This window comes from Xenopus laevis, chromosome 8L (assembly GCF_017654675.1).
Source record: "Xenopus laevis strain J_2021 chromosome 8L, Xenopus_laevis_v10.1, whole genome shotgun sequence".
In the NCBI taxonomy this organism is placed as follows: Eukaryota; Metazoa; Chordata; class Amphibia; order Anura; family Pipidae; genus Xenopus; species Xenopus laevis.
In genome coordinates this window covers 71,037,535-71,063,040 of record NC_054385.1, presented here as the reverse complement: position 1 = coordinate 71,063,040, position 25,506 = coordinate 71,037,535, and the positions used below count along the sequence as shown (strand labels likewise).

The window sequence follows — 25,506 nt, the reverse complement described above, 5'->3', positions numbered from 1 at the left end:
TAAAGAAGCTGCTTTTAGTGTTACCATTCCTTTGACAACAACAAAAAAGTACAAATGAGCCATGTACCAAAATTACAATATATGAGCACAGAAAGCCTGCGACTTCTGGCTACAGGAATGTTGCTGTTATATAAAAATATATTGTTATTTATTAGATTTTTTTATAAAGGGAATTTAGAGTTTGTGTAGTCTATATGATCCATCTTCTTCAGTTATAAGTTAAAATGTAAACAAGGATTTCTTATCTCTGAAGAAGTGCCCAGTGTGGGGCACGATATTTGAAGAGCATAGGGTGTGGAACAAGCCTATCAGTAAGAATTGCCCCGGGATAAAGGGGGGTAAGCAAACACTGGTGTTTGGTGACTCAGGTATATAAAAGAAAGAGTGATATATTTCTATATATATATATATTACAGCCTAATTGCCTTACATACAGTATCTTGATATTAAACAGTCTAAAGGTAAATTGATGTGTGACAGCAATAGTTTAACCAAAAATAATATCCTGGAAGCTGCTAAGTATAAAAGTCAAAACATATCTTTATTAAGTTAACATAGTAAAAATCGACCCTTCAATAATAGTTATACTTAGCAGCTTCCATGATATTATATTTGGTTACATTTTTGTGGTGCCTTTGGAACTGTGGCAAGGTCCTGGAGCTTTGGTTGCCCTGTTTGGACTGGCAAACTGTACTCCCTCTAGTCTAAACTATAAGATATGGTTCTAAGAAATGAATAGTAACCTGCTGCCCCTCACTGGTAGAAAGGACCTCCCCCAAATGTGTACCAGTAGGTGCATCCGCCATCATTTGGCAAGCTTCATGCTCAGCCACTCTATCACTGATGAAAACAATTATGTAATTTATCCACAAAACTGTGGGGCTGCCCCACTCTTGCCATGGCCTGAAGCAAAGGTTGGGGGCCCAGGATAAAATCAATCTGAAATTTGGAGATAATAATAAACATATTACTATAGAGGGGAAAACAATTGTCAAAAATCTGTTCTTGAGGAAAGCCATGAAACAGTCCTGGGTAGAGGAGAACATAGATCTATTTTACGGGAATGTCAGAGGTTTCTAAGAGAAGTCCGGATAACATGAGGGTATGCACAAGCAAATATACAGTACAATTGTCTGTAGTGCCTGAGAGAGGAAGGGAAGGGTTTTCTCAGCAGATTAATGAAAAGGCAAATATTTCCATAACAAAATTGCTTGTCCCGTCTACTGCTGCAGAAAAATGTCTGACCAGACACCAATTGTGATAAAATTTAGCTTATAGTAGAAGGGCACACCAGACTTTTTAGTATTTACTAATATTTAGGGTATGTACACATGCATTCAAGGAGCCCCATAGTGTATCACTCTGCATTTTGTTAACAACAAACTGAATACGGCATGAGCAGTGATGAATAAATATTACAGATCCCAAATGAGATGGTTCTTTTATTAAACATCTTGTGAACTCCACCTGTACTATTTGTGCTGTGCCAGAAGCTAATGTAACCTCTGCTGTCTAACTAACTTTTACTCTTTCTTTTTCCTCCACAACATTTACTTCTACATTCTTTCTTCTTTCCAACCATTTTAGTTATTGATCCACCAAAACCTCAACTGCTATGGAAACCCACCCTTTTTTGTGGCCCACAATAATATTTATCTCGGAGCCTCCCTCTGCCATGGGGCCTCTTACTTCAGTACCCTGCTGATGGCAACCCTATAAGTAGAATTGAAGAACCTGCAGGAGGATGAAAGTCCTTTTCTCATACACAGCCAATCCCTAAAACACTGCCTCCTATAAGGAAGGACATGATTTCAAGATCTTAAAGGGATTCCGTCATGATTTTTCTGATGTCATTTTTATTTCAAAATTACACTGTTTACACTGCAGATAATTTACTCTACGAAATAAAATTTTTTTCCTGAACCAGCAAGTGTATTTTTTTTAGTTGTGTAGGCAGCCATCTCAGGTCATTTTGCCTGGTCATGTGTTTTCAGAAAGAGACAGCATTTTAGGACTGATCTGCTTTCTGACAGGCTGTTGTTTTTCCTACTCAATGTAACTGAATGTGTCACAGTGGGACCTGGATTTTACTATTGAGTGCTGTTCTTAGATCTACCAGGCAGCTGTTATCTTCTGTTTAGGATCTGATTACCTTCCCACTGTTCTCATAGTAGCTTTTTGTCATTGTATCTCATAATAAGTTAGGTTGAAAAAAGACACCTTTTTACTTTTTTTAACCTGCCTTTCTGACAGTTGATCCAGAGGAAGGCAAAGGAAGTTCTGTTGTTTGGCTGCTGGGGGGAAAGGAAGGGGGTGATATCAGTCCAACTTGCCGTACAGCAGTAAAGAGTGACTGAAGTTTATCAGAGCACAAGTCATATGACTGGGGGCATCTGTGAAATTGACAATATGTCTAGCCCCATGTCAGATTTCAAAATTAAATATAAAAAAATCAGTTTGCTCTTTTTTCCCATGATAGTATCCCTTTAACCAGGTTATACTGATACAGATCATTAATACACACTTCCACCATTGGATGATATTTTTTAGCAGGTGGATATATACTGTCATTGATATCAATCTGGATACTTGAAAGTAATGCTGAATGAAGCAAGGAGTAAAGTGATTTAAAAATACAAGAATATACAACCACTGCATTGAGGGAAATTTTTATTATGATCTGCACTACAGAGAATTGTACTGTGTATTCAGTTATGTATTATATATGAATGCTAATATATGAGAATTATAAATATCCATATAAATGCTTATAATGATGTCATTGGGTATGAAATGACTTGGCATGCTGTCTTATGTCTTTATATGATCATGCAACTCATTATTGACTTCCAATATATTTAAATATTATAGTAAGGGGGTACATTATTTATAATAACAAATAACAATTCAGATCTTAGGAAAGGAGCCAAGCTTTCAGAAGCTTGAACAATAGTGATGGGCGAATTTGCCCCGTTTCGCTTCGTTGGAAAATTTGTGAATTTACCGAAAAATTTGCGTCATGGATTGAAAGTCACTTAGCGTCAAAATTACTTTTGGCTCCACACAGGAGCCTTCATCAGGGAAGACGAAGGCTCCTGTGCGGAGCTGAAACCACAAATACATTCTCCACCTTATTTACACTATTGACCTGCTGTGAATTATTGCCTTGGAGTGCTGTCAATCCCTGCATATCCCTACATATCCTATGGACTAGCACCCAGGCCATGTATGAACTTTTGGTTGTGCACTCCATTCTGTCATTTTATATATATATATATATATATATATATATATATATATATATATATAATATCAAAACAGGAGGGTTGTGGGAGCACTCTAGAGGATTTATCCCTCAGTGAAAAAACAGCGTTCAACGGACATTGATTACAGGTAATGCTAAAATGCACATAAAAAATAAAACAAGTTAGGGACCGCCATTCGGGGTTTACCTTGACGTGGTATGGTGGCTTATCAATTTTATGATCATAACTTTATAACAAAATAACCCCTGTTTTGGGTACATATGCAATAGCATTTATTATACTAATATATATATACCTTAAAGCCTTTAGAGTGCTCCCACAACCCCCCTGTTTTGATAATATATATATATATATAAATATATATATATATATATATATATATATATATATATATATATATATATATATCTCATTGGGAAAGGTCCCCAAGTGACTGAAACGTCAGATAAGATGCTGTGTCAATGAAAAAAAGCATTCGTTCACTAACAAAAGAATGCACTGATCCTTCATCTCTTTATACTACAATCATTGATCATGCACCTGATCTACTGAGGACATTTATATATATATATTATATTGTTGCTTTTTTCATGTTCCCATATATTTCCATTGCTCCAAAGCTTGTTTCTGCCACTAGGTGGCAATATAATACCAGAGACTTCAAAATGTAACCCAGTTACACCAACACTATACATTCCTAGGGTGGGGAGCAAGGGAACCAAGGGAGGAGACTTCAGAAAACAAAGTATTTGTTAAATGAAACATATATTTTGGCATTCTGCTGTTTTTAATCATTTTGGCTAATATTGATTTGGTTTTGGCTGGGCTAGACTGCCCCAACTCTTTTAAAACCCCCAGTAAGCTATCCCCTTTCTGTACAAGCTGGCAAGGTGGTCCTACATTCTCCACACCCTCCTACTCTCTTATGCCTTTGCTTACACACCCTGTTCCTGCCTGCCCCTTTTCAAGCCCTCCTGTGAGATTTTGGATGGATCTTTGCTTGTGACTGGGAAGTGAAGAGGAGCAAGTTGATTAAGGAGAATAGAAAAGAGACTGTTAGAGAATAAAAGGATAACTCTTGGTAGCAGCAATTTACTGTCTTCATCCACTAGTGCATCAGCGTAACCTACTGTGAAATATGTTCAGCTGGATGGGCAAGAACGAGAAAACCAAAAAGTCCCCCGAGGTCATCCACACGGTGACCGAGGGCCTGAAGGACCTGTACAAGAAGAAGCTGAAGCCAGTGGAGGACTTCTACAGGTTCCATGACTTCCACTCCCCAGCACTGGAGGATGCTGATTTTGACAATAAGCCCATGGTGCTGGTGGTGGGACAGTACTCCACTGGGAAGACCACCTTCATCAAGTATCTGCTAGAGCAGGACATCCCTGGCAGTCGCATTGGCCCAGAGCCTACCACCGACTCCTTCATAGCTGTCATGCACGGAGAGACAGAAGGAGTGACACCTGGCAATGCCCTCATGGTGGATCCCAATAAACCTTTCCGCAAACTTAATCCCTTCGGAAACACATTTCTGAACAGGTGGGTCGGGGAGACCTATTTAATCCCTTTTTATGAGCTTCAGTCCAACTACTGGTTGCTATCATTTTACATAGGATGTTAGAGTTCCCTTATACACTACAGTAGTTAATCTAGATACTGACCCCAATAAGGCCTGTTTGGGACAATTTCTGCTCCAGAAGGTATGGATATGTAACTGTAAAGGCATAGAGTATGCATAAACAGGACAAATGATGAAGAGGAGGGCTATTATTGATTATATTTACAAAGGGTTAGCACAAACTAGGTTGAGAGGAATGTCATTTAAAGGAGCTGCCATTACAGGATGTTTGGTCCATGTATATGCAGTGTGCATGTAGACTTGCATCTGTATTCTAGTGGATTTTTACTAAGCAAAGATTCATGGTCAGAGTATAGGGAACACCCTGGAAGGCTGAGGTGTCTCAGGAAAATGTTGCTGATAAAAGTTTTCAATACTTGTTGCAATGTTTGCTTTAAATTCTGTACACATAAAAACTTAGGGTGTTCAGCATTTGATTGTTTATATGGAATCAGTGACACCTATAAAAACTATAAAAATAAATAAATAATGAAGTCCAGTTGAAAAATTGCTTTGAATTGGCCATTCTTTAGCATACTAAAAGTTAACTTAAAGGTGAATCACCCCATTAAGGCCTTTTCCAATTTTCAAATTTTTGTAATATTGAAGGTTGAAATGTGATTTTTTTTACCTTCTTATGTCTTTCTAAAGCAGCTCTGGGAAGGGGGTTGCCGACTCTGTAAACTGTTCTAAATTGATACATTGCTTGACACGTTTCATTAAAAGCAGCTGTTAGAATTGATACAATAGTTCCTAATACTCCACAAATCCTGCTGAGAAATGTATCAACCAATGAAGCAAATTGTAACAGTTCAGAATCTGCACCTGAATTGCTGAGTTGCCAGACTCAAACACCAGAGACAGGTTCATTAAACTTTTAACTTCAGTTATGGAAAAAGGGTAAAAAAAACACATAAAAAAACATTAAAAGCAATTTCTACTGAACAATCTAAAAACAACTGAACTATAATAAGTGTTTGGAAAGTGAACAACTCCTTTCACACAGTGGGGGAATGAGGGCGTGTCCACACCATTTATACAGAAAGAAACAGATCTGCACTTACCAATGTCAATATATTAAAGGGCATTTTGCAAATAGGTCCTTTTGTCATGTGATCCCCATTGTGTCCAACAAAATGGCAATTTTTTTGTACAAAATGTCTAAATCCCCTTGATATGGATCAGCGTAGATGATCTGTTTTTCTAAATAAATATATATACTGTATATATGGAAAGAATATGGATGTGGCCAGGGAACAAGAGCTTGCTGGGGAACAGAGAGTGCCAATGTTTATAATAATATTAAAGTGCACTTTCTGGGTGCTAGGATTATTACCTCAAGCAACAAGACAAGGTAAACAATATACAGAACAATGTTTTAGTGCTACAATTCTGGGTGACATCATCTGCCCTGATTTTTAGCATGAGAAGATGTCTTCTAAAACCAGGAGTACAGTGCTAAAGGGTATTAATCAATGTTCCCTTCCGGCAGGCTTTGTGAGCTAAACTCATCTTTTGTGCACACTTTTAAAAATGATGCATGTGGAGAAGTGGGTGGGTCAGAATAAGTATAATAATATTAGGGATGCAACAAATCCATCATTTTGGATTCGGACGAACCCCCCCGAATCCTTTGCAAAAGATTTGGGCGAATACCGAACCAAATCCAATTCCTAATTTGCATATGCAAATTAGGGGTAGAGGGGGGAAACATTTTTTCACTTCCTTGTTTTGTGACAAAAAGTCACTCGATTTCTCTCCCCTCCCCTAATTTTCATATGCAAATTAGGATTCGGTTCCCGAATTTTGTTATAGGTGAAACTGTCTGATGTATCATTCTGATCAGTATCATTAATATAGTCCCAATGTTTATTAACTGCTTAATAAACAGTGTCGCTTGTAATTAAAAATTCTCTTATGCTTCTACTGTATATGAAGCAGATCAGCACTGAGTATACATTCCACAGCTTTCTTGCGATGCTCCCTGACAGCGATGTAAAGTGCAGTTGATCAAAGTGATCCCTCCCCATAGTTGTGCTAACAGAGATGTGATATGCTGTTGCTTTACAAGAATACTTTTCATAATGCCTTTATACATTACAGTGAGTTGACAGTCAGTTTCACAATAATCAAATGATGAACTAATTAATAAATGTAGTAGTTTAACTCATGTCTGACTTTTGTTCCAGGATTTCATACCGTGCTGTTGCATAGCAGAGATTCATGGTGATGAGGCTTAATAGCCTTTGCTTCTAAGAGAAATGCTGCTACAACTGCTGTTTTACTCAGCAGAGCAAAATAAAAGTATTTGGCTGTTGCTATTGTTTCACTACAATCTACCCAGAATGCAGCAGCGGTTCTACATTTTCTCACCTAAAACTATAATTTGACAGCATGATCTGATGATCACAACTGATAACTGACTGGTTTGGGAAACCAGAAAGCAGATATTTAGAGGCACCATTGCTGTTGCACAACACAGTCCAATGCCCCCATTAAGCCTGCTTTTGTGCAGAGCAAGTTTGCATTAAATGTAGAAGGGGCAGGCAGTATGATCTTTTATGAAGCCTATTTCATTAGATATATATTGTAATTCTATCCAAGAAAAAAACAAGAAAGTGTGAGGGCTGCTATTTCAAAGCAAGACCCTTGTATAGATTACTTGCACACCTGAGATGTGAAAGCCCCCTGGAGCAGAACAAGGCCCCAAGCACTCAGATTGATTTTTCCATTTATGTATGAAACAAATTCCATTGAAATAACTTATGTTACTGTGCTTCCTACACATAGAATAAATCCATTTTGGAGGCCATGGGTAACTGCACTGGGCTGGGCTTGGAGATCGCAGCATAAGTGGCCTAAGAAGGGTTTGTTGCAGGCCTGATTCCACATGCAAGAAATGTATCACTAGCAAGATTTAGCCTAAACATTCTGAAACCTGTTGTTTTCATACCTTATATGTTGATATCATCTTTTTGAAGGATATATTTCATTATTCATATATTTTTTGCAGGTTTATGTGTGCCCATTTGCCCAATAAGGTTTTGGAAAGCATTAGTCTTATAGACACTCCAGGTATCCTATCTGGTGCCAAGCAGCGGGTGAGCAGAGGTGAGTGGAATGGTGGTACCATATAAGTGCAAAACTATCTATTAGATCCATAACAACTCATGTGTTACATGTTTCCATGGCTTTCTGCAGGTCTTACAGAAATGTAAATGAAATATGGCATAATTTAATGTATACAGTTGAAAGGGGAAGCACTGCAGGTCCCTTAGCACCCATTGCTAGCACTGGAATATATACCAGTTTGTTTTCATTAATAGCAAGTGCAAGTTGACCTTTGAAGCTTCCCATTCGATTTAAAAGGGAAGTGCTTTGTAGTGAGTTGCAGTTTTGGCTGCCACAAGTGATCAAATGCTTCATATACTACTGTTCCAAAGGTACCCAATTGAGGAAATCCAGCAATTTACCTATCTAAGAGCCACTAGAACTCCTGAAACTTTGTTCTCCTGCATTACTCTTATTTTTTGCCAGCTGAGCTATAGGAGATATGTCTGCTGTGCCTTGCAGCCAATCACCATAGTTAAGAGTTACTCTCTCAAGTACTCCCTCTTGGTTACTTCGGTGCAGGCCCGGACTGGCAATCTGTAAGTTCTGGCAAATGCCAGAGGGGCTGCTATAAGGTCCCACAGAAAGTCAATATTAAGTGGGCTGGTGGGAGCTGTTTGGGCCTCTATGTGGGCTGATAGGGCCTCTGTGTACCTGAAATGCCAGGGCCTATTTTTATTCTCAGTCCAGACCTGCTTAGGTGGACTGACATGTTTCCAGGAGACACAGTCATGCAACAGTTTCTCCAGGCAATTCCCATACCAACAGATCAGTGGTAATTTCGCACCACCAGAATTAAGATACTAAAAATGATTGGCGGCAAAGCACCGTAAATCACCATACCCATAAACATCTTCCTACTGCTAAGTGCATGTGAGGACAAGTTAAAAATCAAAGAGCTCATTTATAAAAACAGTGCAGAGTGCAAAATTCATACTCAAATCATCATAATATCTACCAATAATACAGCATGTTTACCCAGTATTTCAAGGAGATAATAGCAGAGGTACGTTAAATGGTGTCCACCACTATTTATGCACATTGCACCAATATGAAAGCAAATTAGCATCCGTTTAGGCAAACAACACATAAATTGCAGTGCAAATTGGTCTTATGTTAGAATGCCATCAGGACAACCACACTGTGCTGATAATGGCATTAACGTTCGCTTGTAAGTCATTTGTGTCTATGGTCAATGCTTCCAGTACTTACAAGGTTCCCTGTGTGCCACTGCACTCAATTCATCAAAGCATGTTGGATGGGTGCATCGGTGCTTGTTGCTTAGAAGCATATATAGTACCTTTGTAACTAGTGAATATTTATTACAGTCTTTATTGAAGAAAGCCCCTGCTAGCCACTAGCACAGCTGTTTGTGAGCATACTAGCATAGTATAAACCCACTTAGGCTTGGTTTTCCATGGTGCATAAAAGGCCTTTCAGCTGTAAATAGATGTGAATTTTCCATGGATTACAGACATCTGGAAAGAGACCTAATAGAGAAATGGGTTTGCATGTAACAGGCTATTGCATTGAAATGGTTCCTTGCATTTACAGTTTTCCAAGGTGAGAGCAAATGCCCAGGATGGAGCTTAGGGCAGTTTCTAATTTTACTCAGGGGATATTATTACTAATATTGGACAGACTAGTTGGAATAGGTTGAGGGGTGTTCAGTGGCAGCCTTTGTGCTGGCTTCAAATTATTTTAATGCCATAGAGGTACCTGCACAGTTAAAAAGCCTTACAGGAAGCTGAGATTGGTTGAGGTCACTTTTTGGAATGAACGATCAATCTTAGGGGTCAGGTTATGCTTAGAACATAAATTCTTATCCGGTGAGTTTCAAGAGGGGAAGGGCATGGGGGCAGCAGGATTCGGCGCCCATTAACTGATCCAAATATAATACTCTTTTGTTTATAAAAATGTCCATTCTTGTCAGGAGCGACTACATCTTTATTTTTGGCACTGTGCCTTCTGGCTCTGCTTTGTAAACTTCAGGGAGGTGAGAGGGTGGGTTGTTCTCTTTAAGAGTTAAGTTATCCCTTTGTCACCTTGCCAGGAAATGTGGGACAACACGCATAGCATTTTACAAACAAGGGGGAATTTTGGCTACAGTGTGAACTGATACCTTCACAAACAACAGCACTGTATACATTGCAGCAAAATCAGGATAGAGCTACATGGATAACAGGCAAACACATATCACTGATGCAGAGAGGCAAATGCACAGCTTAACTTTTATGACACAACACAGCAAGGTACAAAGACATATATGCATATATATATAGCATAAATACAAAAGAACTGAGATGAAATATACACACACACACAGGATGCTGCCTAAAACCTATTCCTGTATATACAGGAAACTTATTTCTTCCAGCCCTGTACCACAAAGAACCCCTCATTTCTGAACTGTCACATCCTAGCATTTTGTATTGGATAGTTACCAAGGAGAACCCAATAACAGAGGTGTGTAATGTTAGAAGCTGAGAATGGGGGGGGGGGATACGGGGAAAGCCTTTTCCTACATTATCTCACACCCTGCCTGATTCTACATTCCATGCTGCCTGTTTATAATTCCTCACATGCCAATAAGAGAATAAAACCACAGAATGTTAAATGTTGAATGTGCTTTCAGAAGAGTTAACAAGCATATTCTATCATTTTGCACGTATATCTTTGCACTAGTGTGTCGGAAAACGTCCATGTAGTCCTATGAGTCCAATAGATGTCTTGTGAGTCCAATAGATTAAATAAAGTCAGGTCAGTGCAGATGGCTAGCAGGTATATGTAAGATGCTTCTGTTCTCTCCAGGTGTGTTATATTTCACAAGAGTAACTATATTCTTGTTTTCTTGCAAACAGACAAAGATACAAGATAAAAACACATAATAATTCTAGTTTGCCTGATCTCTTCAGCTGGGCTAGGAAATGTCTTCATTTCCTAGCCCAGCTGAATAGATCAGGCAAACTAGAATTATTATGTGTTTTTATCTTGTATCTTTGTCTGTTTGCAAGAAAACAAGAATATAGTTACTCTTGTGAAATATAACACACCTGGAGAGAACAGAAGCATCTTACATATACCTGCTAGCCATCTGCACTGACCTGACTTTATTTAATTGGTACAACATACTTGCCCCAAAAGTAAAACACACCAACAATGCATTAACTTTTTATACATATAACGTAATGCTCACTGTAAAAATATCAGCTGCATCTGGCTTAAATTTTCAAAAAAAAATGCACAAGAGAGCTGTACTCACACAGACGCATGTAAGCACCAAACTCAGGTGGGATGTAGTATGTTGCATTTCACCTGCGTTCGGCGCATACATGCTTCTGTGTGAGTACAGCCCCCTTCACAATAATTGAGTGTGTCTACTCCTGCGCTCCCCTGCAGCTGAACGGAAGAAAGTGCAACGCAGCGAGCGCAGGTAAAAACGGCCGTGTGTAGGAGCCGTTAGGGTCAGCAGTCTTCTTGTGTTCAACAACATTGAAGGTACAAAATCGCAATTTTACCTCCACTATCACACAGTTTATATTAGTAGTGTCAAGGTTTTTTGAGCAGCACCATGGATGACTGTTTGTGTACTATCTCACATTCTCTGGCACTACAGTGTGGATGTCGCAGAATAAATTCACATTTGTCTCATGTCTGTAGTTTCCCCTCACACTTATTGAAAGTTTTTCATTTGTGGGCAGCATTATGATTGGTGCAGAATGCTTCCATTTGTATCTTAATTATGTCAGTGAGCAGGGAACCTGTTCATAACAGGGTTATGAATAATATTTTACATGTCATTACTGCAGATCTGAAAGCAATTTTTAGTTCCTTACACTGCAAATAAACTTGTGTTGCACCCTTTAGTGTCAAATAGAAATATTATGGTGACTCTAGCAGTGGCAATATAGACATGCACAGTAACCCTCATCCTTACACCAATCTATTATCACTAATTTAAATTATTTATTTTCTTGATGTTTGGGCCCTATCCTACTATACTCTACCTCTTGAAAAATAACAGACAGTATAGTCTTTCTCTCCCTCTCTTGGAGGTAATTATTTGTAGCTGTATCGTTGTACATTGCAACACTACACTGTAGTGTGGTAAAAATACACAGCACCATATAATTGCTAGGGGATAGTAGAACAGTATTCAGTTGTCGTGATTCGTTACTGGGCAGTGTGCAAGAACCCAAAGTGCTAATTCAGTTTCCAGCAGTGACCCTGTCCAAACACCACACTGTTCCTTTACATGTATCATGGCATTCAGTTTGGATAACACAAATTTAGCACTGGTAATTCCTATAAATATGCCACTGACTGAAAACTAAAGAGAGAATTCAGGCAAAGTTGGGCTAGGGTGGGACAAAGGATTTATTCATAGTTGGAGCTGGGAGAGAAGGGATTTGGGCAGTGCTGAGCATATTCTTCCCCAGCTCGGTCTCACAAGAGTAGAGTACAGCCAATATGTAGGGAGCAGATTTTTTTTTTCCTACACCCTACTGCCCTTTTTCTTTTGGTTGCCTGTAAAAACCATGTCACCAATGCTTACATTTTGCAGACATACATATAGATATTGCTAATTAAAACAGCAGGACTTTACAGAGATTATACATCATTCACATCACTGGATCTTACAACCTACGGACCAGTTAACCTGCATGTCTTCTTTTGGAGTGTGAGAGGAAGCCAGATTACCCAGAGGAAAGCCACTCGGTTCCTATGGGAAAAAAGTCTTAATGAAACCCTGGCTGCCTCTCTTTCCTGTATAACAATAATCCACCATGTACCTTTGCCTCTCTCTGTCTCCTCTGAGTACTTTATGTATCCTGGCTGTGTTTTATTCTCTGCCTGTACCCTGTTTTATATTCTTTCCCTGTACCCTAATTCCTCTTTCTGTTGCAGCCTCCATTGCCGGTGCTGTAACCCCCTACCTCTACTATCTCCCATGTCTGTGTGCATGTGAACTACCTTTCTTCCTATGTTTTTCCAGTGCCTCTCTGCTTCTCAGCTACCTCTGCTGCTTCTACACTATTTTGGTGCAACACTTCCGTGCCTGAACATTGCTGTCCCTAGAGGTGCCATAATTGCTATCTATATGTATTTTTGAATGATAGCTTATGTATGTTGTCACCAAGAGACCCTAGAGCCTGTTTTTCTCATTAGACTCCGGAACAGACATTTTAGCTCTCTTTGTTTTACAGGTACTGCCCCTTCCTATAAAATAATTAACACAGAACTCAACATCCTCCATTTTCCCTATCCAGTTTAGTTATTAATATTTGAGATTGTAAGATAAAAACAATGTGTCACAATGCAGGGATAGGGAACGGGCATCTGGGCGGTGGCTGCATGTAATTGAATACTGTAATTTAACTGAGACAGTTAATTGTTCTGTGTACTGTGTTTTAAAATGTTATCATGTAACATGCCCTGACATTGCAGGGGAGTGAGTTTGGTTAGAGATGCCCTGCTCCATCATGAAATGTATAGGGAAGGTGTGAAGAATTCCTCAGTGGAGCTGGCTCTGATCAGCACAGGCTGGTACTGTAACTCCTGACTCCAGCAGATTCCTCTGTCATTACATCATTAATTACACCATTTTACTGAGCACCCAAAATACTCATTTCCACACCTGTCCATATACCATTATTCTTTGTATAAACACTTTTGTTTTACATTGCTGAGCAATATGTTGGCGCTCTAAAAATACATCTTAATTATAATCATAATAATGATCCTGCAGGGTATTCTGAAGGAGCACTGTCTTTATTCTTCAGGGTTTTCATATTTTGCTGTGTTTACCTTTAAGGTCTAACGTAATTTTCTTTCCATATAAGAGTCGGTGCAAATGGTTCTTTTGCCATGAGAATTTACAGGGCAGCAATGGGGCAGTTCTTCTGCTACATGTTCCCTTTTCTCTCCCTGGCTTCATGCCTTCTTTCTAGTCTATCCCAGGCTTCAGGCTACTTTGTGCACAGCAAACACACTGACTCAGTTAAAAATCTCCAAAAAAGGCAACTTGCTCCATGAAATGTTTGGAAACTTTGAGTCCTAGGGAGAGGTGGAAAGAAAGAGGAGAGGCATAAGAGGTTGGGGGAGGAGAGGAACATTGTAGCTGCCAAGGAAAAAATAATGCAGGAATGGAATCACATCTCTGCTGTGAATTACATTTTTTCCACTAATGAATATTTTCCTTATCTCACCATACCAGAGGGTGCAGCCATGCAAAGGGCAAATCTAGGGCAGAAAGGGGGGCAGGCATTTGTTAAGTTCAGAGTGAGAGTCTTGTACATACACAGTGTGAAAAATCTGCTGAATCTGTTTACTGCCTTCTCAGAAAATGTTCTGCAAAAGCAGATTTTATAAAATGAGTTAGGACAAAGATATTTTCATGGCAATAAAAAATCAATCATGTTGTTATTATAAGCTTTCTCCTTGCACTTGTTGCCTCCAGCTTTTTTTCTTTCCATAGTAAACAAATTCTTCCTGAAGTAAACAATGCAAGGAAATATGCTACGCCATCCTGCGAACCAATGACAAGTGGAAGAATGTAATATTTTATTAAGTTACGCATCCAGCAATGTGTACAAATGAATGTACTGCCACGCCTTTGAAGCTTTCAGTCAAATTTTCCTAGTTTACTGTTACTGGACTATTGCTAGAATACGAGGCCTGATGAATAGCAGTCAGGCAAGAGTAATTACACAGTGAATCATAGAAAATTATGTTGCTATGTTTTAACTATATCTGAGGACAAAAAGCATATCCAGTAACTAACTTAAGCAAGGATTCCCCTCATTACCAGGAAGGGTGGCTGTAATTGCTCTTCTTTTTGCTACATAACATTTTTTTCTGCAGTTAAGATAGAGGCATAAGCAGATATATGTAATAAAAAGATAAAAATCAAGCTTCACAGTCAGTTGGCTTTCTTGTATAAGGGCCACTTGCCCCTATCAATTCACTTGTATGGAAAGTCAACATAAAATATTTACAAAAAAACAAAAAGAGCCAAGAACAAACAAATTAATGAAGAACACAGTTGCATACATACTAAAATAAATGGATAAGTGAACTTTCTTATTTAGCCCCTTTCTCATAACATCTGCCTTTACTCCAATGCTTAGATCAGTGCCACCCATAAACCACACACATGGGCTGATCGTATTTTTGCCCAGTACCTAAACATCTCCATACATATGCCAATCAGGATGCGGATCCCAAACAAAGGCCAGTCAACTAATAGGGGTCTTCGCCCAAAACCATTTTTTTTATTTTTCCAATAGCTAAAAAAAATTGAATTCCTCTGTGCATTTGTTAATCATTTCCATTGGTTTTAAAGTAATTTGCAATTGCTAGTGAAGTTAGTATTTTTTCATTCTTTCTGACTCAAGGAAGCAAGATAGAAGTAATTAGTCAACCTATAGGTCTGTTAATTACCTAGTTTTTGCTTCCTGGAGTCAGAAACAGTAGTCCAGTAGTGCAGTAAATTTAAAAAACCAGATAGATATTGCTTTCAGTAGCAATTCCATTTAACTATAACCTTGAAACCACCAAATATGTTTATTTTATGTATTTTGGAAAATTGCCTTAAAGGAATAGTTCAGTGTGAAAATAAAAACTGTGTAAATAGATAGGCTGTGCAAAATAAAAAATGTTTCTAATATAGTTAGTTAGCCAAAAATGTAATATACAAAGGCTGGAGTGAACAGATGTCTAATAAAACAGCCAGAATCCAACTTCCTGCTTTTCAGCTCTATAACTCTGAGTTAGTCAGCGACTTGAAGGGGGGCCACATGGGACATTTCTGTTCAGTGAGTTTGTAATTGATCCTCAGCATTCAGCTCAGATTCAAAAGCAACAGATATGACCCATGTAGCCCCCCCTCAAGTCTCTGATTGGTTACTGCCTGGTAGCCAGGGTAACCAGTCAGTGTAAACCAAGAGAGCTGAAAAGCAGGAAGTAGTTTCTGACTGACTTGTTATACATAAAATCACTCCAGCCTTTATACATTACATTTTTAGCTAACTAACAATATTAGAAACATTTTTTATTGTGCACAGCCTATCTATTTACCCAGTTTTTATTTTTACACTGAACAATTCCTTTAAACATAAACAGTTTAACAGCAGCCTCTATTTACCTTTAGGTGGGCACCTTAGGGTGCCATATATAATTATGCCTTCACTGAAGTTCAGTTGGTTTCTTGATCTTACCACATTGTCTTCCTCTTGTCACCATTTTATCTCTTCAGGCTATGACTTTCCTGCAGTACTTCAGTGGTTTGCTGAAAGGGTGGACCGTATCATTCTTCTCTTTGATGCCCACAAACTGGAGATCTCTGATGAGTTCTCTGAAGCCATTCGAGCTCTAAAGGGCAATGAGGACAAGATTCGTGTGGTCCTGAACAAAGCTGACATGGTGGAAACCCAACAGCTCATGCGTGTCTATGGTGCACTGATGTGGTCTCTGGGTAAAGTGTTCAATACTCCTGAAGTCCTAAGAGTTTATATTGGTTCCTTCTGGTCAGAGCCACTAATGATCTCTGACAACAGGAGATTGTTTGAGCTTGAAGAACAGGACCTTTTTCAAGACATACAGAATCTACCCAGGAACTCTGCTTTGCGGAAACTAAATGACTTGGTTAAAAGAGCCCGGCTTGTAAGGGTAAGCGTATTTTCTCTTAGAAGGATAATAATAATAATAATAGCAACATTCCAACCTAAGACCAAAGGGCAGGAATGGCATAGAACATTTTACTAAATGTAAACACATGCTTATAGGTAATAGGTATATCTTCCAATGCTAAGGCAAACAAAAAATAAACAAAGGTTATAGGACAGTTAAAAGCTGTGCAAGTGATTCAAGACGGAATAACGTAAAGCAGTACTGGTTCTGTTAGTAACAAATTAGGTTCAGATCATAATCAGAAGCCACATATTTATGGGATAGTCCTTTTTAGAGCATGAATATAACTAAAGGGCTGCAATTGCACACAGGCGCCAGGACCTGAGGGAACTACATGACCAAAAAAATTGATCTTCAGAAACAAAATTGTAGTATGTGGTTTTAGATGGACAGTTAAGAGATATGTGTAGATAGCAAGGATGAGATTAATTAACATGTTATTTAAGGCCCAGGGTTTAGGAGACAGAAGAGTCCCAAACAGAGTGGGTCTAATAGGTGAGTTCTATACAATCATTTTGCTTTTGATCATATGCAGTTATAGATACAGGTTGGTGCTGTTATATTACCTTGACTTACACGAGGCATTGCAAAAGTGCCTTTAACTTTAAGAGCAGGAGCATAACTACAGAGGAACATCCTCTGTAGTTGCAGGGAGGCCCAGGAGTGTAGAGGGCCCATGGGCCCCTAATTCATTAGCATTTTCAATATATCTTCCCAGGGTAGGTTAACTTACCAATGTTTTGATATCCTACACTGAATTTGCTGTAGGGCCCAATAACATCTAGTTACACCGCTGGTAAAGATCTTCCATTCTGATAGGAAGTTTGTTTTTGCTTATGATTTGGCATATTATCACTATTTTTAGGGGTTGCAGATGCAAACTGTCTTCATGTCAATCAGAGATGTCTCAGGCTTTCTACATTATGTGTAGAAAATTAAAATTTGTTTTGCGGAATAGGACAGGAATAGGATTCCGCTAATTAATAGAGGTAGGAAGTAAATATGCAGCCCCCTTGCTGGGTGTAAGTATATAAACACACAAAGTCTTCCTTAACTGAGGTAACACAAACACAAACCGTCAGAGAGGAGGATGTGGTGATGACCCAAAGCTTATTATTCTCATGGATAGGTTCCCTTCCTGGGGAGAGCATATACTCTGGCCAAAATGAGCTGATATTTTAATATTGTATATGCAAAAGGTTTTGCAAGTTTTCACATTCACATCTGTATTAGTCTATTTTACATACTGCATGCAGATGTCTATGGACACTGTTTGACTGAAGAGAATTTTTGAAATTACACACTACACAGTCTCATGATTATAACTATATTTAGCTTTCAAATGTTAGTGACATTGAAGTTGGGTAATTTTATCTTAATTTCACTAAAACAGAGTTTTTGAGTAATTTAACAAAATATTTATGTTCTAAAACAAGTAGGGATGCACCAAAACCAGGATTTGGTTTGGGATTCATCCAGAATTCTGCCTTTTTCAGCAGGATTCAGCCAAATCCAAGTGCCTTATCAAACCGAATCTGAATCGAAAAAACCATATGCAAACAAGGAAGTCTTTCCCTCTTACCCTCTTTTCCCCCTAATTTACATATGCAAATTAGGGTTTGGATTCAGTTTGGTATTTGGGCAAATCTTTAACAAAAGATTTCGGATTAGGCCAAATCCTAAAATAATGGATTCAGTGCATCCCTGAAAACAAGGTTGTCCAAAATCCAACACTTTATTTTAGTGGCCAGTAGATTACAGTATTTTCCACAAACATCCGCTTGGACACTGCCACATGCAGAGATTCTGAGTATTTTTTCAACTTAGTATTAGTCACTTATTCACCTTAGTATCTTCATTTAGCAGTATAGATAGATAAGACCAGGAGTGGATTTGTGGAAATGCAACAAATGCCAGTGCAGACCCTGCAGCTGCAGGGGGCCCAGGAGGTATAGGAGCTCCATGATGCCCTAAATAATGAACAATTTCAACATAAATTAAAAAAAAATACAACCTCTGGTTATGTTGGGGGCCCTAAAATGAATTTGCTGTGGGGCCCAGTAACATCTAGTTACGCCACTGGCCACGGTATTGGTTTTTATATAGTCTGATGAAAATAATGGGAATTTTCCTAGTCTGGGGCCCACAGGAAGCTCCTCTAATACTCTTATCCTTGGCACAGTGTGGTAGGGAGATCAGACCCTGTATTTTACAAAATGGGTTAAGGGGGGCCTATACTGTATGGTGTGGGAGAGTTAAGCAAATATAATCGATAATGGATAAAAACCTCCTAACATTTTGGAAATAGAAAGGGACAAAAAGATTTGCTGTGTGGAGCGAGGGGAACATTTTTGACCATGTCCATTTTTGTGGCCACACCCCCTAATTACCCATGTCTAATTACCCATGTCCATTTTACAAAATTTGGCAGGTTATGAAAGTTTGAACACATACTGTGTTATTACAGTTTTGCTAATGAAGGTGAATTGCCCTTTATACTTCAAATCAGTTTCCCCAAGAGACCTGCTTATCTTAAATTATTACAAAAGTATCTAAGTATCTATTCTGGGCTCTCTGACGAAAGCCAATTAAGTTAGAAACGTTGTTTCTGGCTGTTCAGTGCAGGAGATCGAAGAGAAAGTCAGGACATTTCAGTAACAAACCTGAGACTGCGGGTTAAGCTGTCAAAATTGGGACTGTCCTGCGAAAAACGGGACAGTTGGGAGGTATGATAATGTGTGTATGTGAACTCTTTAATGCACAGCTATTGACACCCGATTGGATAGTAAGAGAGATCAGACTCTGTTCTGTTCATTGCAGGAAGATCACCTATAGGTGTGGGGAGATTAGACCCTGGATTGTACAACATGGGAGAGATCAGATCCTTTATTATGCATGGTATACTGCATTTTACAATGTGAGAGACCACTCACGTCTGGCTCTGTATTTTATAGTGGAGCGATTTAATACCCTATATGAGCATGACAAGATCAAATTTTGTATTTAAAAGTACAGATAAAAAAACTGATGTGTAGGGGTTAAATGATCATTGGCTGGTGTTCTGGGGATTTGCCTCTAACTCTCTTTGGCAGCAGAGCTGGGAAAGTGGTGTGTGACAGAGCCAGCACATTCCATGTAGTTTACTCATAGCACAGACACATATACAAACACACAGAAGGAGAGCAGACACAGAAGGAATAAATAAGAGGAAGGAGGAAGAGAGAAGCAGGAAACAAAGACATTTTTTTGTATCTACACTATATTTAATTACAGCTCGGAGCACTTATATATGAGAGTGTTGGGGCACAAATAATAATAATAGTCAGTTATTAATTGTTGCTGTGGGATGTCTCATCTCTAACACAAAAGGAGCCATTGTTTTCTTAAGGACATTTGCTGGACGTGAATATATGCACCATAGGTTAAAACCCAGTAAAATGCCACGTCTGTAGGTCAGCAAAACTGCCAGATCTTCTGCAAAGCATCCAGGGAATCCAGAATGCAGACTAAACCAAGGGGGTGCAAAGGTTTCTGAAAACACACCTCCCATGTGCCATGCAACATTAGTTGAATGCTTTTAGAGCCAGCGGCATTGGCACAACTAGTATGGTCCAGGGTGATAACCCTGAAATTCTGGAATTGTACTGAAAATTCAGCATATAAAATACAGCAATTTCAGCTATAAAATTCCCTTGTTAAGCTTTTTGATATACAGGTATGGGATCCATTATCTGGAAACCCATTATCTAGAAAGCTCCGGATTACGGAAAGACCGTCTCCCATAGACTCCATTTTATCCAAATACTTGATCCAAACTATTAATTAATTCATATTTATTGGAAAAAAAACAACCCTATTGGGTTTTATTAAGGTTTACAGATCCAAATTAGGGAAAGATCCATTATCCAGAAATGTCCAGGTCCCGAGTATTCTGCATAACAGGTCCCCTACCTGTGCACATTTTAAAAATAATGCCACTGATCATTTCAAATACTTTTTCACTGGTCGTTCTATCTCATAATTGTGGGAAAAGTTACTCAGAGTCCATTAAAAATAAGTTTAAATGTATTTATTTTCTTTAATAAGAATGCTTGCATGTAATGATACAGTTTAGGGTGTTTTTGTATGATAGTGCTAGGCAGTTCAAAGGTCCCAGACCTCACAGTATATTGGGGTTCCGCGTATCTACGTGCGTGTCTAATTACACAGGGAAACTGAGCTGTGGAAACATTATGATCTCCTTATCTCTTCCTGTCACCTTCTCTGGCTGCCCCTTGCAAGAGTTTGAGATTTCCTTATGAAAGGGAGGGAGCAATAAATCCCCCTGCAGTAGCACTTGCAGTAACTGTATTTTGTAACTAGCCTCAGTACCAGATGTAACAAGAAAGTCATCTTCCTATTCAACTGCCTTGAAGCATCTTGTACAGTGGGGGGGGGGGGCTCCTAACTACTTTTTGGATCCCTAACATTCAGTTCCCAAGCAAAGGCTTTCAAATTTCTTTTTACTTGAGTGTTATGCCATCTACAAATTTGACAGTGAATAGAAGCTCCTACAAATAGAAACTGTGCGAGGGGTTGTACAGTATAAAGTAAAGTACCCTAAGGTCTTCAAATTCCACTGTACTGTATTCAGCATGTGAAATTCTTTGCACAGATAGCGGGGCTCTCAGTGTTTATTCACATTCTTACTGTACCTCAAAAGCATCTTTATGGAGTAAATTTAAAACCTGTAAATTTTTAAGCAGGATACATATTTCTTGTCGTGATCGGTCATTTTTGGCAACAGAGAAGTAAACACGCAGTAGACATTTATGGTATTATGATGTTAGTGGCCCCAAAGGAAACATTAGGGTTTCCAGGCATCCTGTCTCCCTTGAAGTGCTGGATGTCTCACACTCCTTCCCCAGTTGTCGCCCCACCCTATCTATTGATGTTTAGGGCTCTTAAGTGTCTCTGCCAGTTTTGGAAAGTTTCCATGGCTTCCTTGGGCGGAAAAGGGCAGGATGCTATCATATAGAAAATGACGTACGGAGAGAAGAGACACTACAAGTGGCAATGTCAGACCATCACAGTCTGTACCTTGGAAAGAAAGGGATGTCCCAATACTGCAGTCAGGGGCTATGTAGCAGTGATAAAGGGGCAAATAAGTTTTGCTGAACAGTTTCCAAGCCAAGCTGATATTTGTCCATCCAATGAAAAAAATCTTTAGCCACTAAGATGGTAAATAAAGGGGGGCTGATCAGTGAGTTATTTTTCTGTAACCAGGAAGAAGTGGATCATGTTATAGTCGTTGTGCTTATGCAGAGTTTGAATATATTTGGGGTCATTAACAAGAGGAATAAGTTGTGAATACACAAGTGGTCAATGTATATAATCACTTAAGAAGATCTATATATAGAGGCATGCAACTAATTGATATTACTAGTTGGCAGATTCCCAAGGAAAACCCAGAGACTTCTTAACCATCTGAAGAACATGAATAGGCAGAGATTCCCAGCAGTTAGATTAAAGTAATTTTGAGGCCCATGTCAATGTATGTGTGTGTATTCCACTATATCACACATGACGCATGAAACAAGCTAATAGAGAAAACAATACTACTGGTGTGAGGACAAATCCTCTAATAGAAAACCAATAGCATCTATAAACATAAGTTTAATAGAGTATGCTTGTGAGACTCAATATATGGCAAGGGCTTCAGTTATAGATAATAAATAACAAATAATAAATTACATATAACAAATGACATATGGAAAAGGCTACAATAGCTACCTACAATAGCAAAGACACAACAGCTTACAAGGCCTTGTGAACATTTATTCTATAACCACAAATTTTCCGTTTTTTTTTAAAGCAATGGTAAAGTGAAACCTTGTAGATTTCCTTTGATAAATATAACCCTTTTATAAAGTGTCAGTTTGCTGAATCCATAGTGTTATGTTTTTGTTTTTTCTATGCAGGTCCATGCTCACATTATAAGTCACTTGAAGAAGGAGATGCCATCAGTCTTTGGCAAAGACAACAAAAAGAAGCAGCTTATTAACAAGCTCCCTGTTATATTTGCCAAGATACAGCTGGAGCATCATATTTCACCTGGAGATTTCCCTGACTGTGCCAAAATGCAGGTAATTTCTATCCTTACCTCCTTCTGTCGCCTGTTCTTTTTCTAAATCATTTAAAGATATTGAATCAAATACACTGTTAAAGATGATTGTATATATCGTCTTAAAGTCATTCGGGGAAATGTAATAAAAGTCGGTAACGGAAAAACTATTCGCAATGCGAAAAGTTATGCCTTTGCGCAAATTTAATATAGCTTTTGCAAACATGGAAACTGTTTAGGGACCACTTCCAACAGTGTAAGACCGTTTGTAAATTTTATAGTTTGCGACAATACAAAGTCAATGTAATAAAACTTCTTACTGAAAAACTCGTTTTGTTTGCTCTAAATGATTACGACACCTTCAATTATAATTCGCAATGCAATAACAGTCTAAGGAATAATATTACATTGCGAGATGTGGATTTTTATTATTATTGGTGTGAATTGTTTTGCTCTTTGCGACTTTAATTACATTCCCCCGATTGTTACATTTGTTAAAAGTCTTCAACTATTTGGCAACATTACTAAAACAAAAGTAATATTTTTAGCTAATTGTTAAATGCAAGCTATGGATTTTTTTCTTATCTTCTAACAGGAGCAACTGGCGATTCATGACTTCAAGAAATTTCATGCCTTAAAGCCTCATATGATTGAGGCTTTGGATGAGATGCTGACAGTTGACATTGCAAAACTAATGCCACTGCTTCGCCAGGAAGACTTGGAAACCTGTGATAATGTGGTCCAAGGAGGGGCCTTTGATGGTACCCATAATGGTCCTTTCATAGAGGGTTCCACTGATGGGATCTTTGAGGGTCTGGATGATGAAGAATGGGTGGTTACCAAGGACAAATCTAAATATGATGAGATATTCTTTAATTTAGCCCCCACTGATGGAAAAATCACTGGCACCAAAGCCAAGAACTGGATGGTAACCACTAAGCTGCCCAATTCTGTGCTAGGCAAGATCTGGAAACTCTCTGATGTTGATCGCGATGGAATGCTGGATGATGAAGAGTTTGCCCTTGCAAGCCATTTGATTGAAGTTAAATTGGAAGGTCATGGGCTACCACCCGAGCTGCCAAGACATCTGATCCCACCATCAAAAAGAAGACAGAAAGGCTCTGCTGAATAAATCCATCTAACTGTGCTACAAGATGTGAACATCGGTTTCTTACGCCCTGGCCATCCTTACATGTCATGTAAACAGGGACGTTTGCTCTTAAATTTACTAACAAAATCAACATAGCTTCACCTGTATTACTGCTTAAGTATTATGAAACAATTTGATCCAGCTTAAATTTAGAAGCGTATCATTCCACTACAAAAATGAGGCCACCTACCAATATTACAAAGACCAATAACAGCTGTAATAGAGACATTGGCTTCCAAAGTTCATGTTTAGCTAAGGCTATTAACTAACATTAACGAAAAAGAGTAAAAATGCTCCTAATGTATCATGCCTTTAAAAAAAAACAAATGTTCTTTAAAGTAAGGAAACTCTTTGCTGTTTTTTATTTCTGTTTCTTGATTTTATGTCATATTATTCATTATACATATTTCAGAATTTACTGTTGATACATTATCTAGTTTCAGTAATTTCTGAAAAATTACCAAAGGTCTAATTAGCTTATTGTTTTATCTTTTTATATTTTGTATACATGAAACATGTACTATATACATCAGGAAATGCAGTCACTGGCCATACTTTGTCAGTATTCTCACCAAAACGGAAATTCTTTGGGAAGGGTCATGTCTGTTCTGTTTTGAAGGTTGAAGTCCATCTCAGAAGAAATCTTTCCCAAATGAAAGCAAGTATAATTTGGTGTCCTCAAGCAAGCCATGTGGTGGTGTGTGTGTGTGTTTGTGTGTGTGTGTGTGTGTATTTGTGTTTAAAAATCCTTGTGAGTTGACTTTTTCTTTTTTAAATGTCCTTCACCCAAGTCATAGCTTTCTAAAACCAAATAATGGAGTGGCTGGTAAGTATGTAGACCTATATCGATATATAATATTCATATTTGCAGTGGAGTCTTGTCTGAGAAAGAGTCTTCTCTTCTGCAGGTTAATTGACTACTATGTACAACTGGTGCTTCAAACATCTTTTGTGTTGTCCATATACAAAAATACTCAATGTAACTAATAGCAATAAAATCACTTCTGCTCGGGGCAGAGCTTATAAACTATTCTGAAAATCTTAAGGCTCTGTTTGATCTAGCTCTTCCGTTTACTGTTTTTCCATTTAATTCAATGTTATGAACATGAAAATGGTCATGTACTATCGGACTGGTGTCTTTATTTAGAGTCATTTTACAGCATAAAAAATAACTATAGTATAATATAAAAATGTAAAAGAACACATTCTGAGCACTAAAACAGAGCTTTGATTAGAAAATGCAAAATGGTTAGTTCTGTTCTGTTACTTTCATACATTAACTATATTTGAGATGATTAGTAGTTCTTTTCAGAGCTGTATTTAAAGTGACATTAAATACCAACATAGTATATGCTAGGAGATCTTCTGATTGCCCAAGTCCAACTAATGTGAGTTATGTTGATAGAAACTGATTTAAGTTTATTAAACAAGATATTGAGGCTCTGTGTTTTGCTAAAGCTATCAAACTGAGGAACAGAAATAATCACCAATGCAGATTTAGGCAAATGGTTACCACTTAGTAGTCCACATGAGAGGTCATGTAATAGAATTGAAAATTTGCTTT

General features: G+C 38.3%; 1 protein-coding gene across 1 annotated transcript; it reads left to right on the top strand.

Annotated features, from left to right (window-relative positions):
- Positions 1-4,264: 4,264 nt before the first annotated feature.
- ehd2.L (EH domain containing 2 L homeolog) lies at positions 4,265-24,281 on the top strand. Its single transcript, NM_001086344.2, is given in 5 exon segments — positions 4,265-4,808; positions 7,901-7,998; positions 16,256-16,668; positions 22,650-22,814; positions 23,388-24,281. Coding segments are annotated over 5 exon segments (1,617 nt in total). The 5' UTR covers positions 4,265-4,404; the 3' UTR covers positions 23,925-24,281.
- Positions 24,282-25,506: the final 1,225 nt, after the last annotated feature.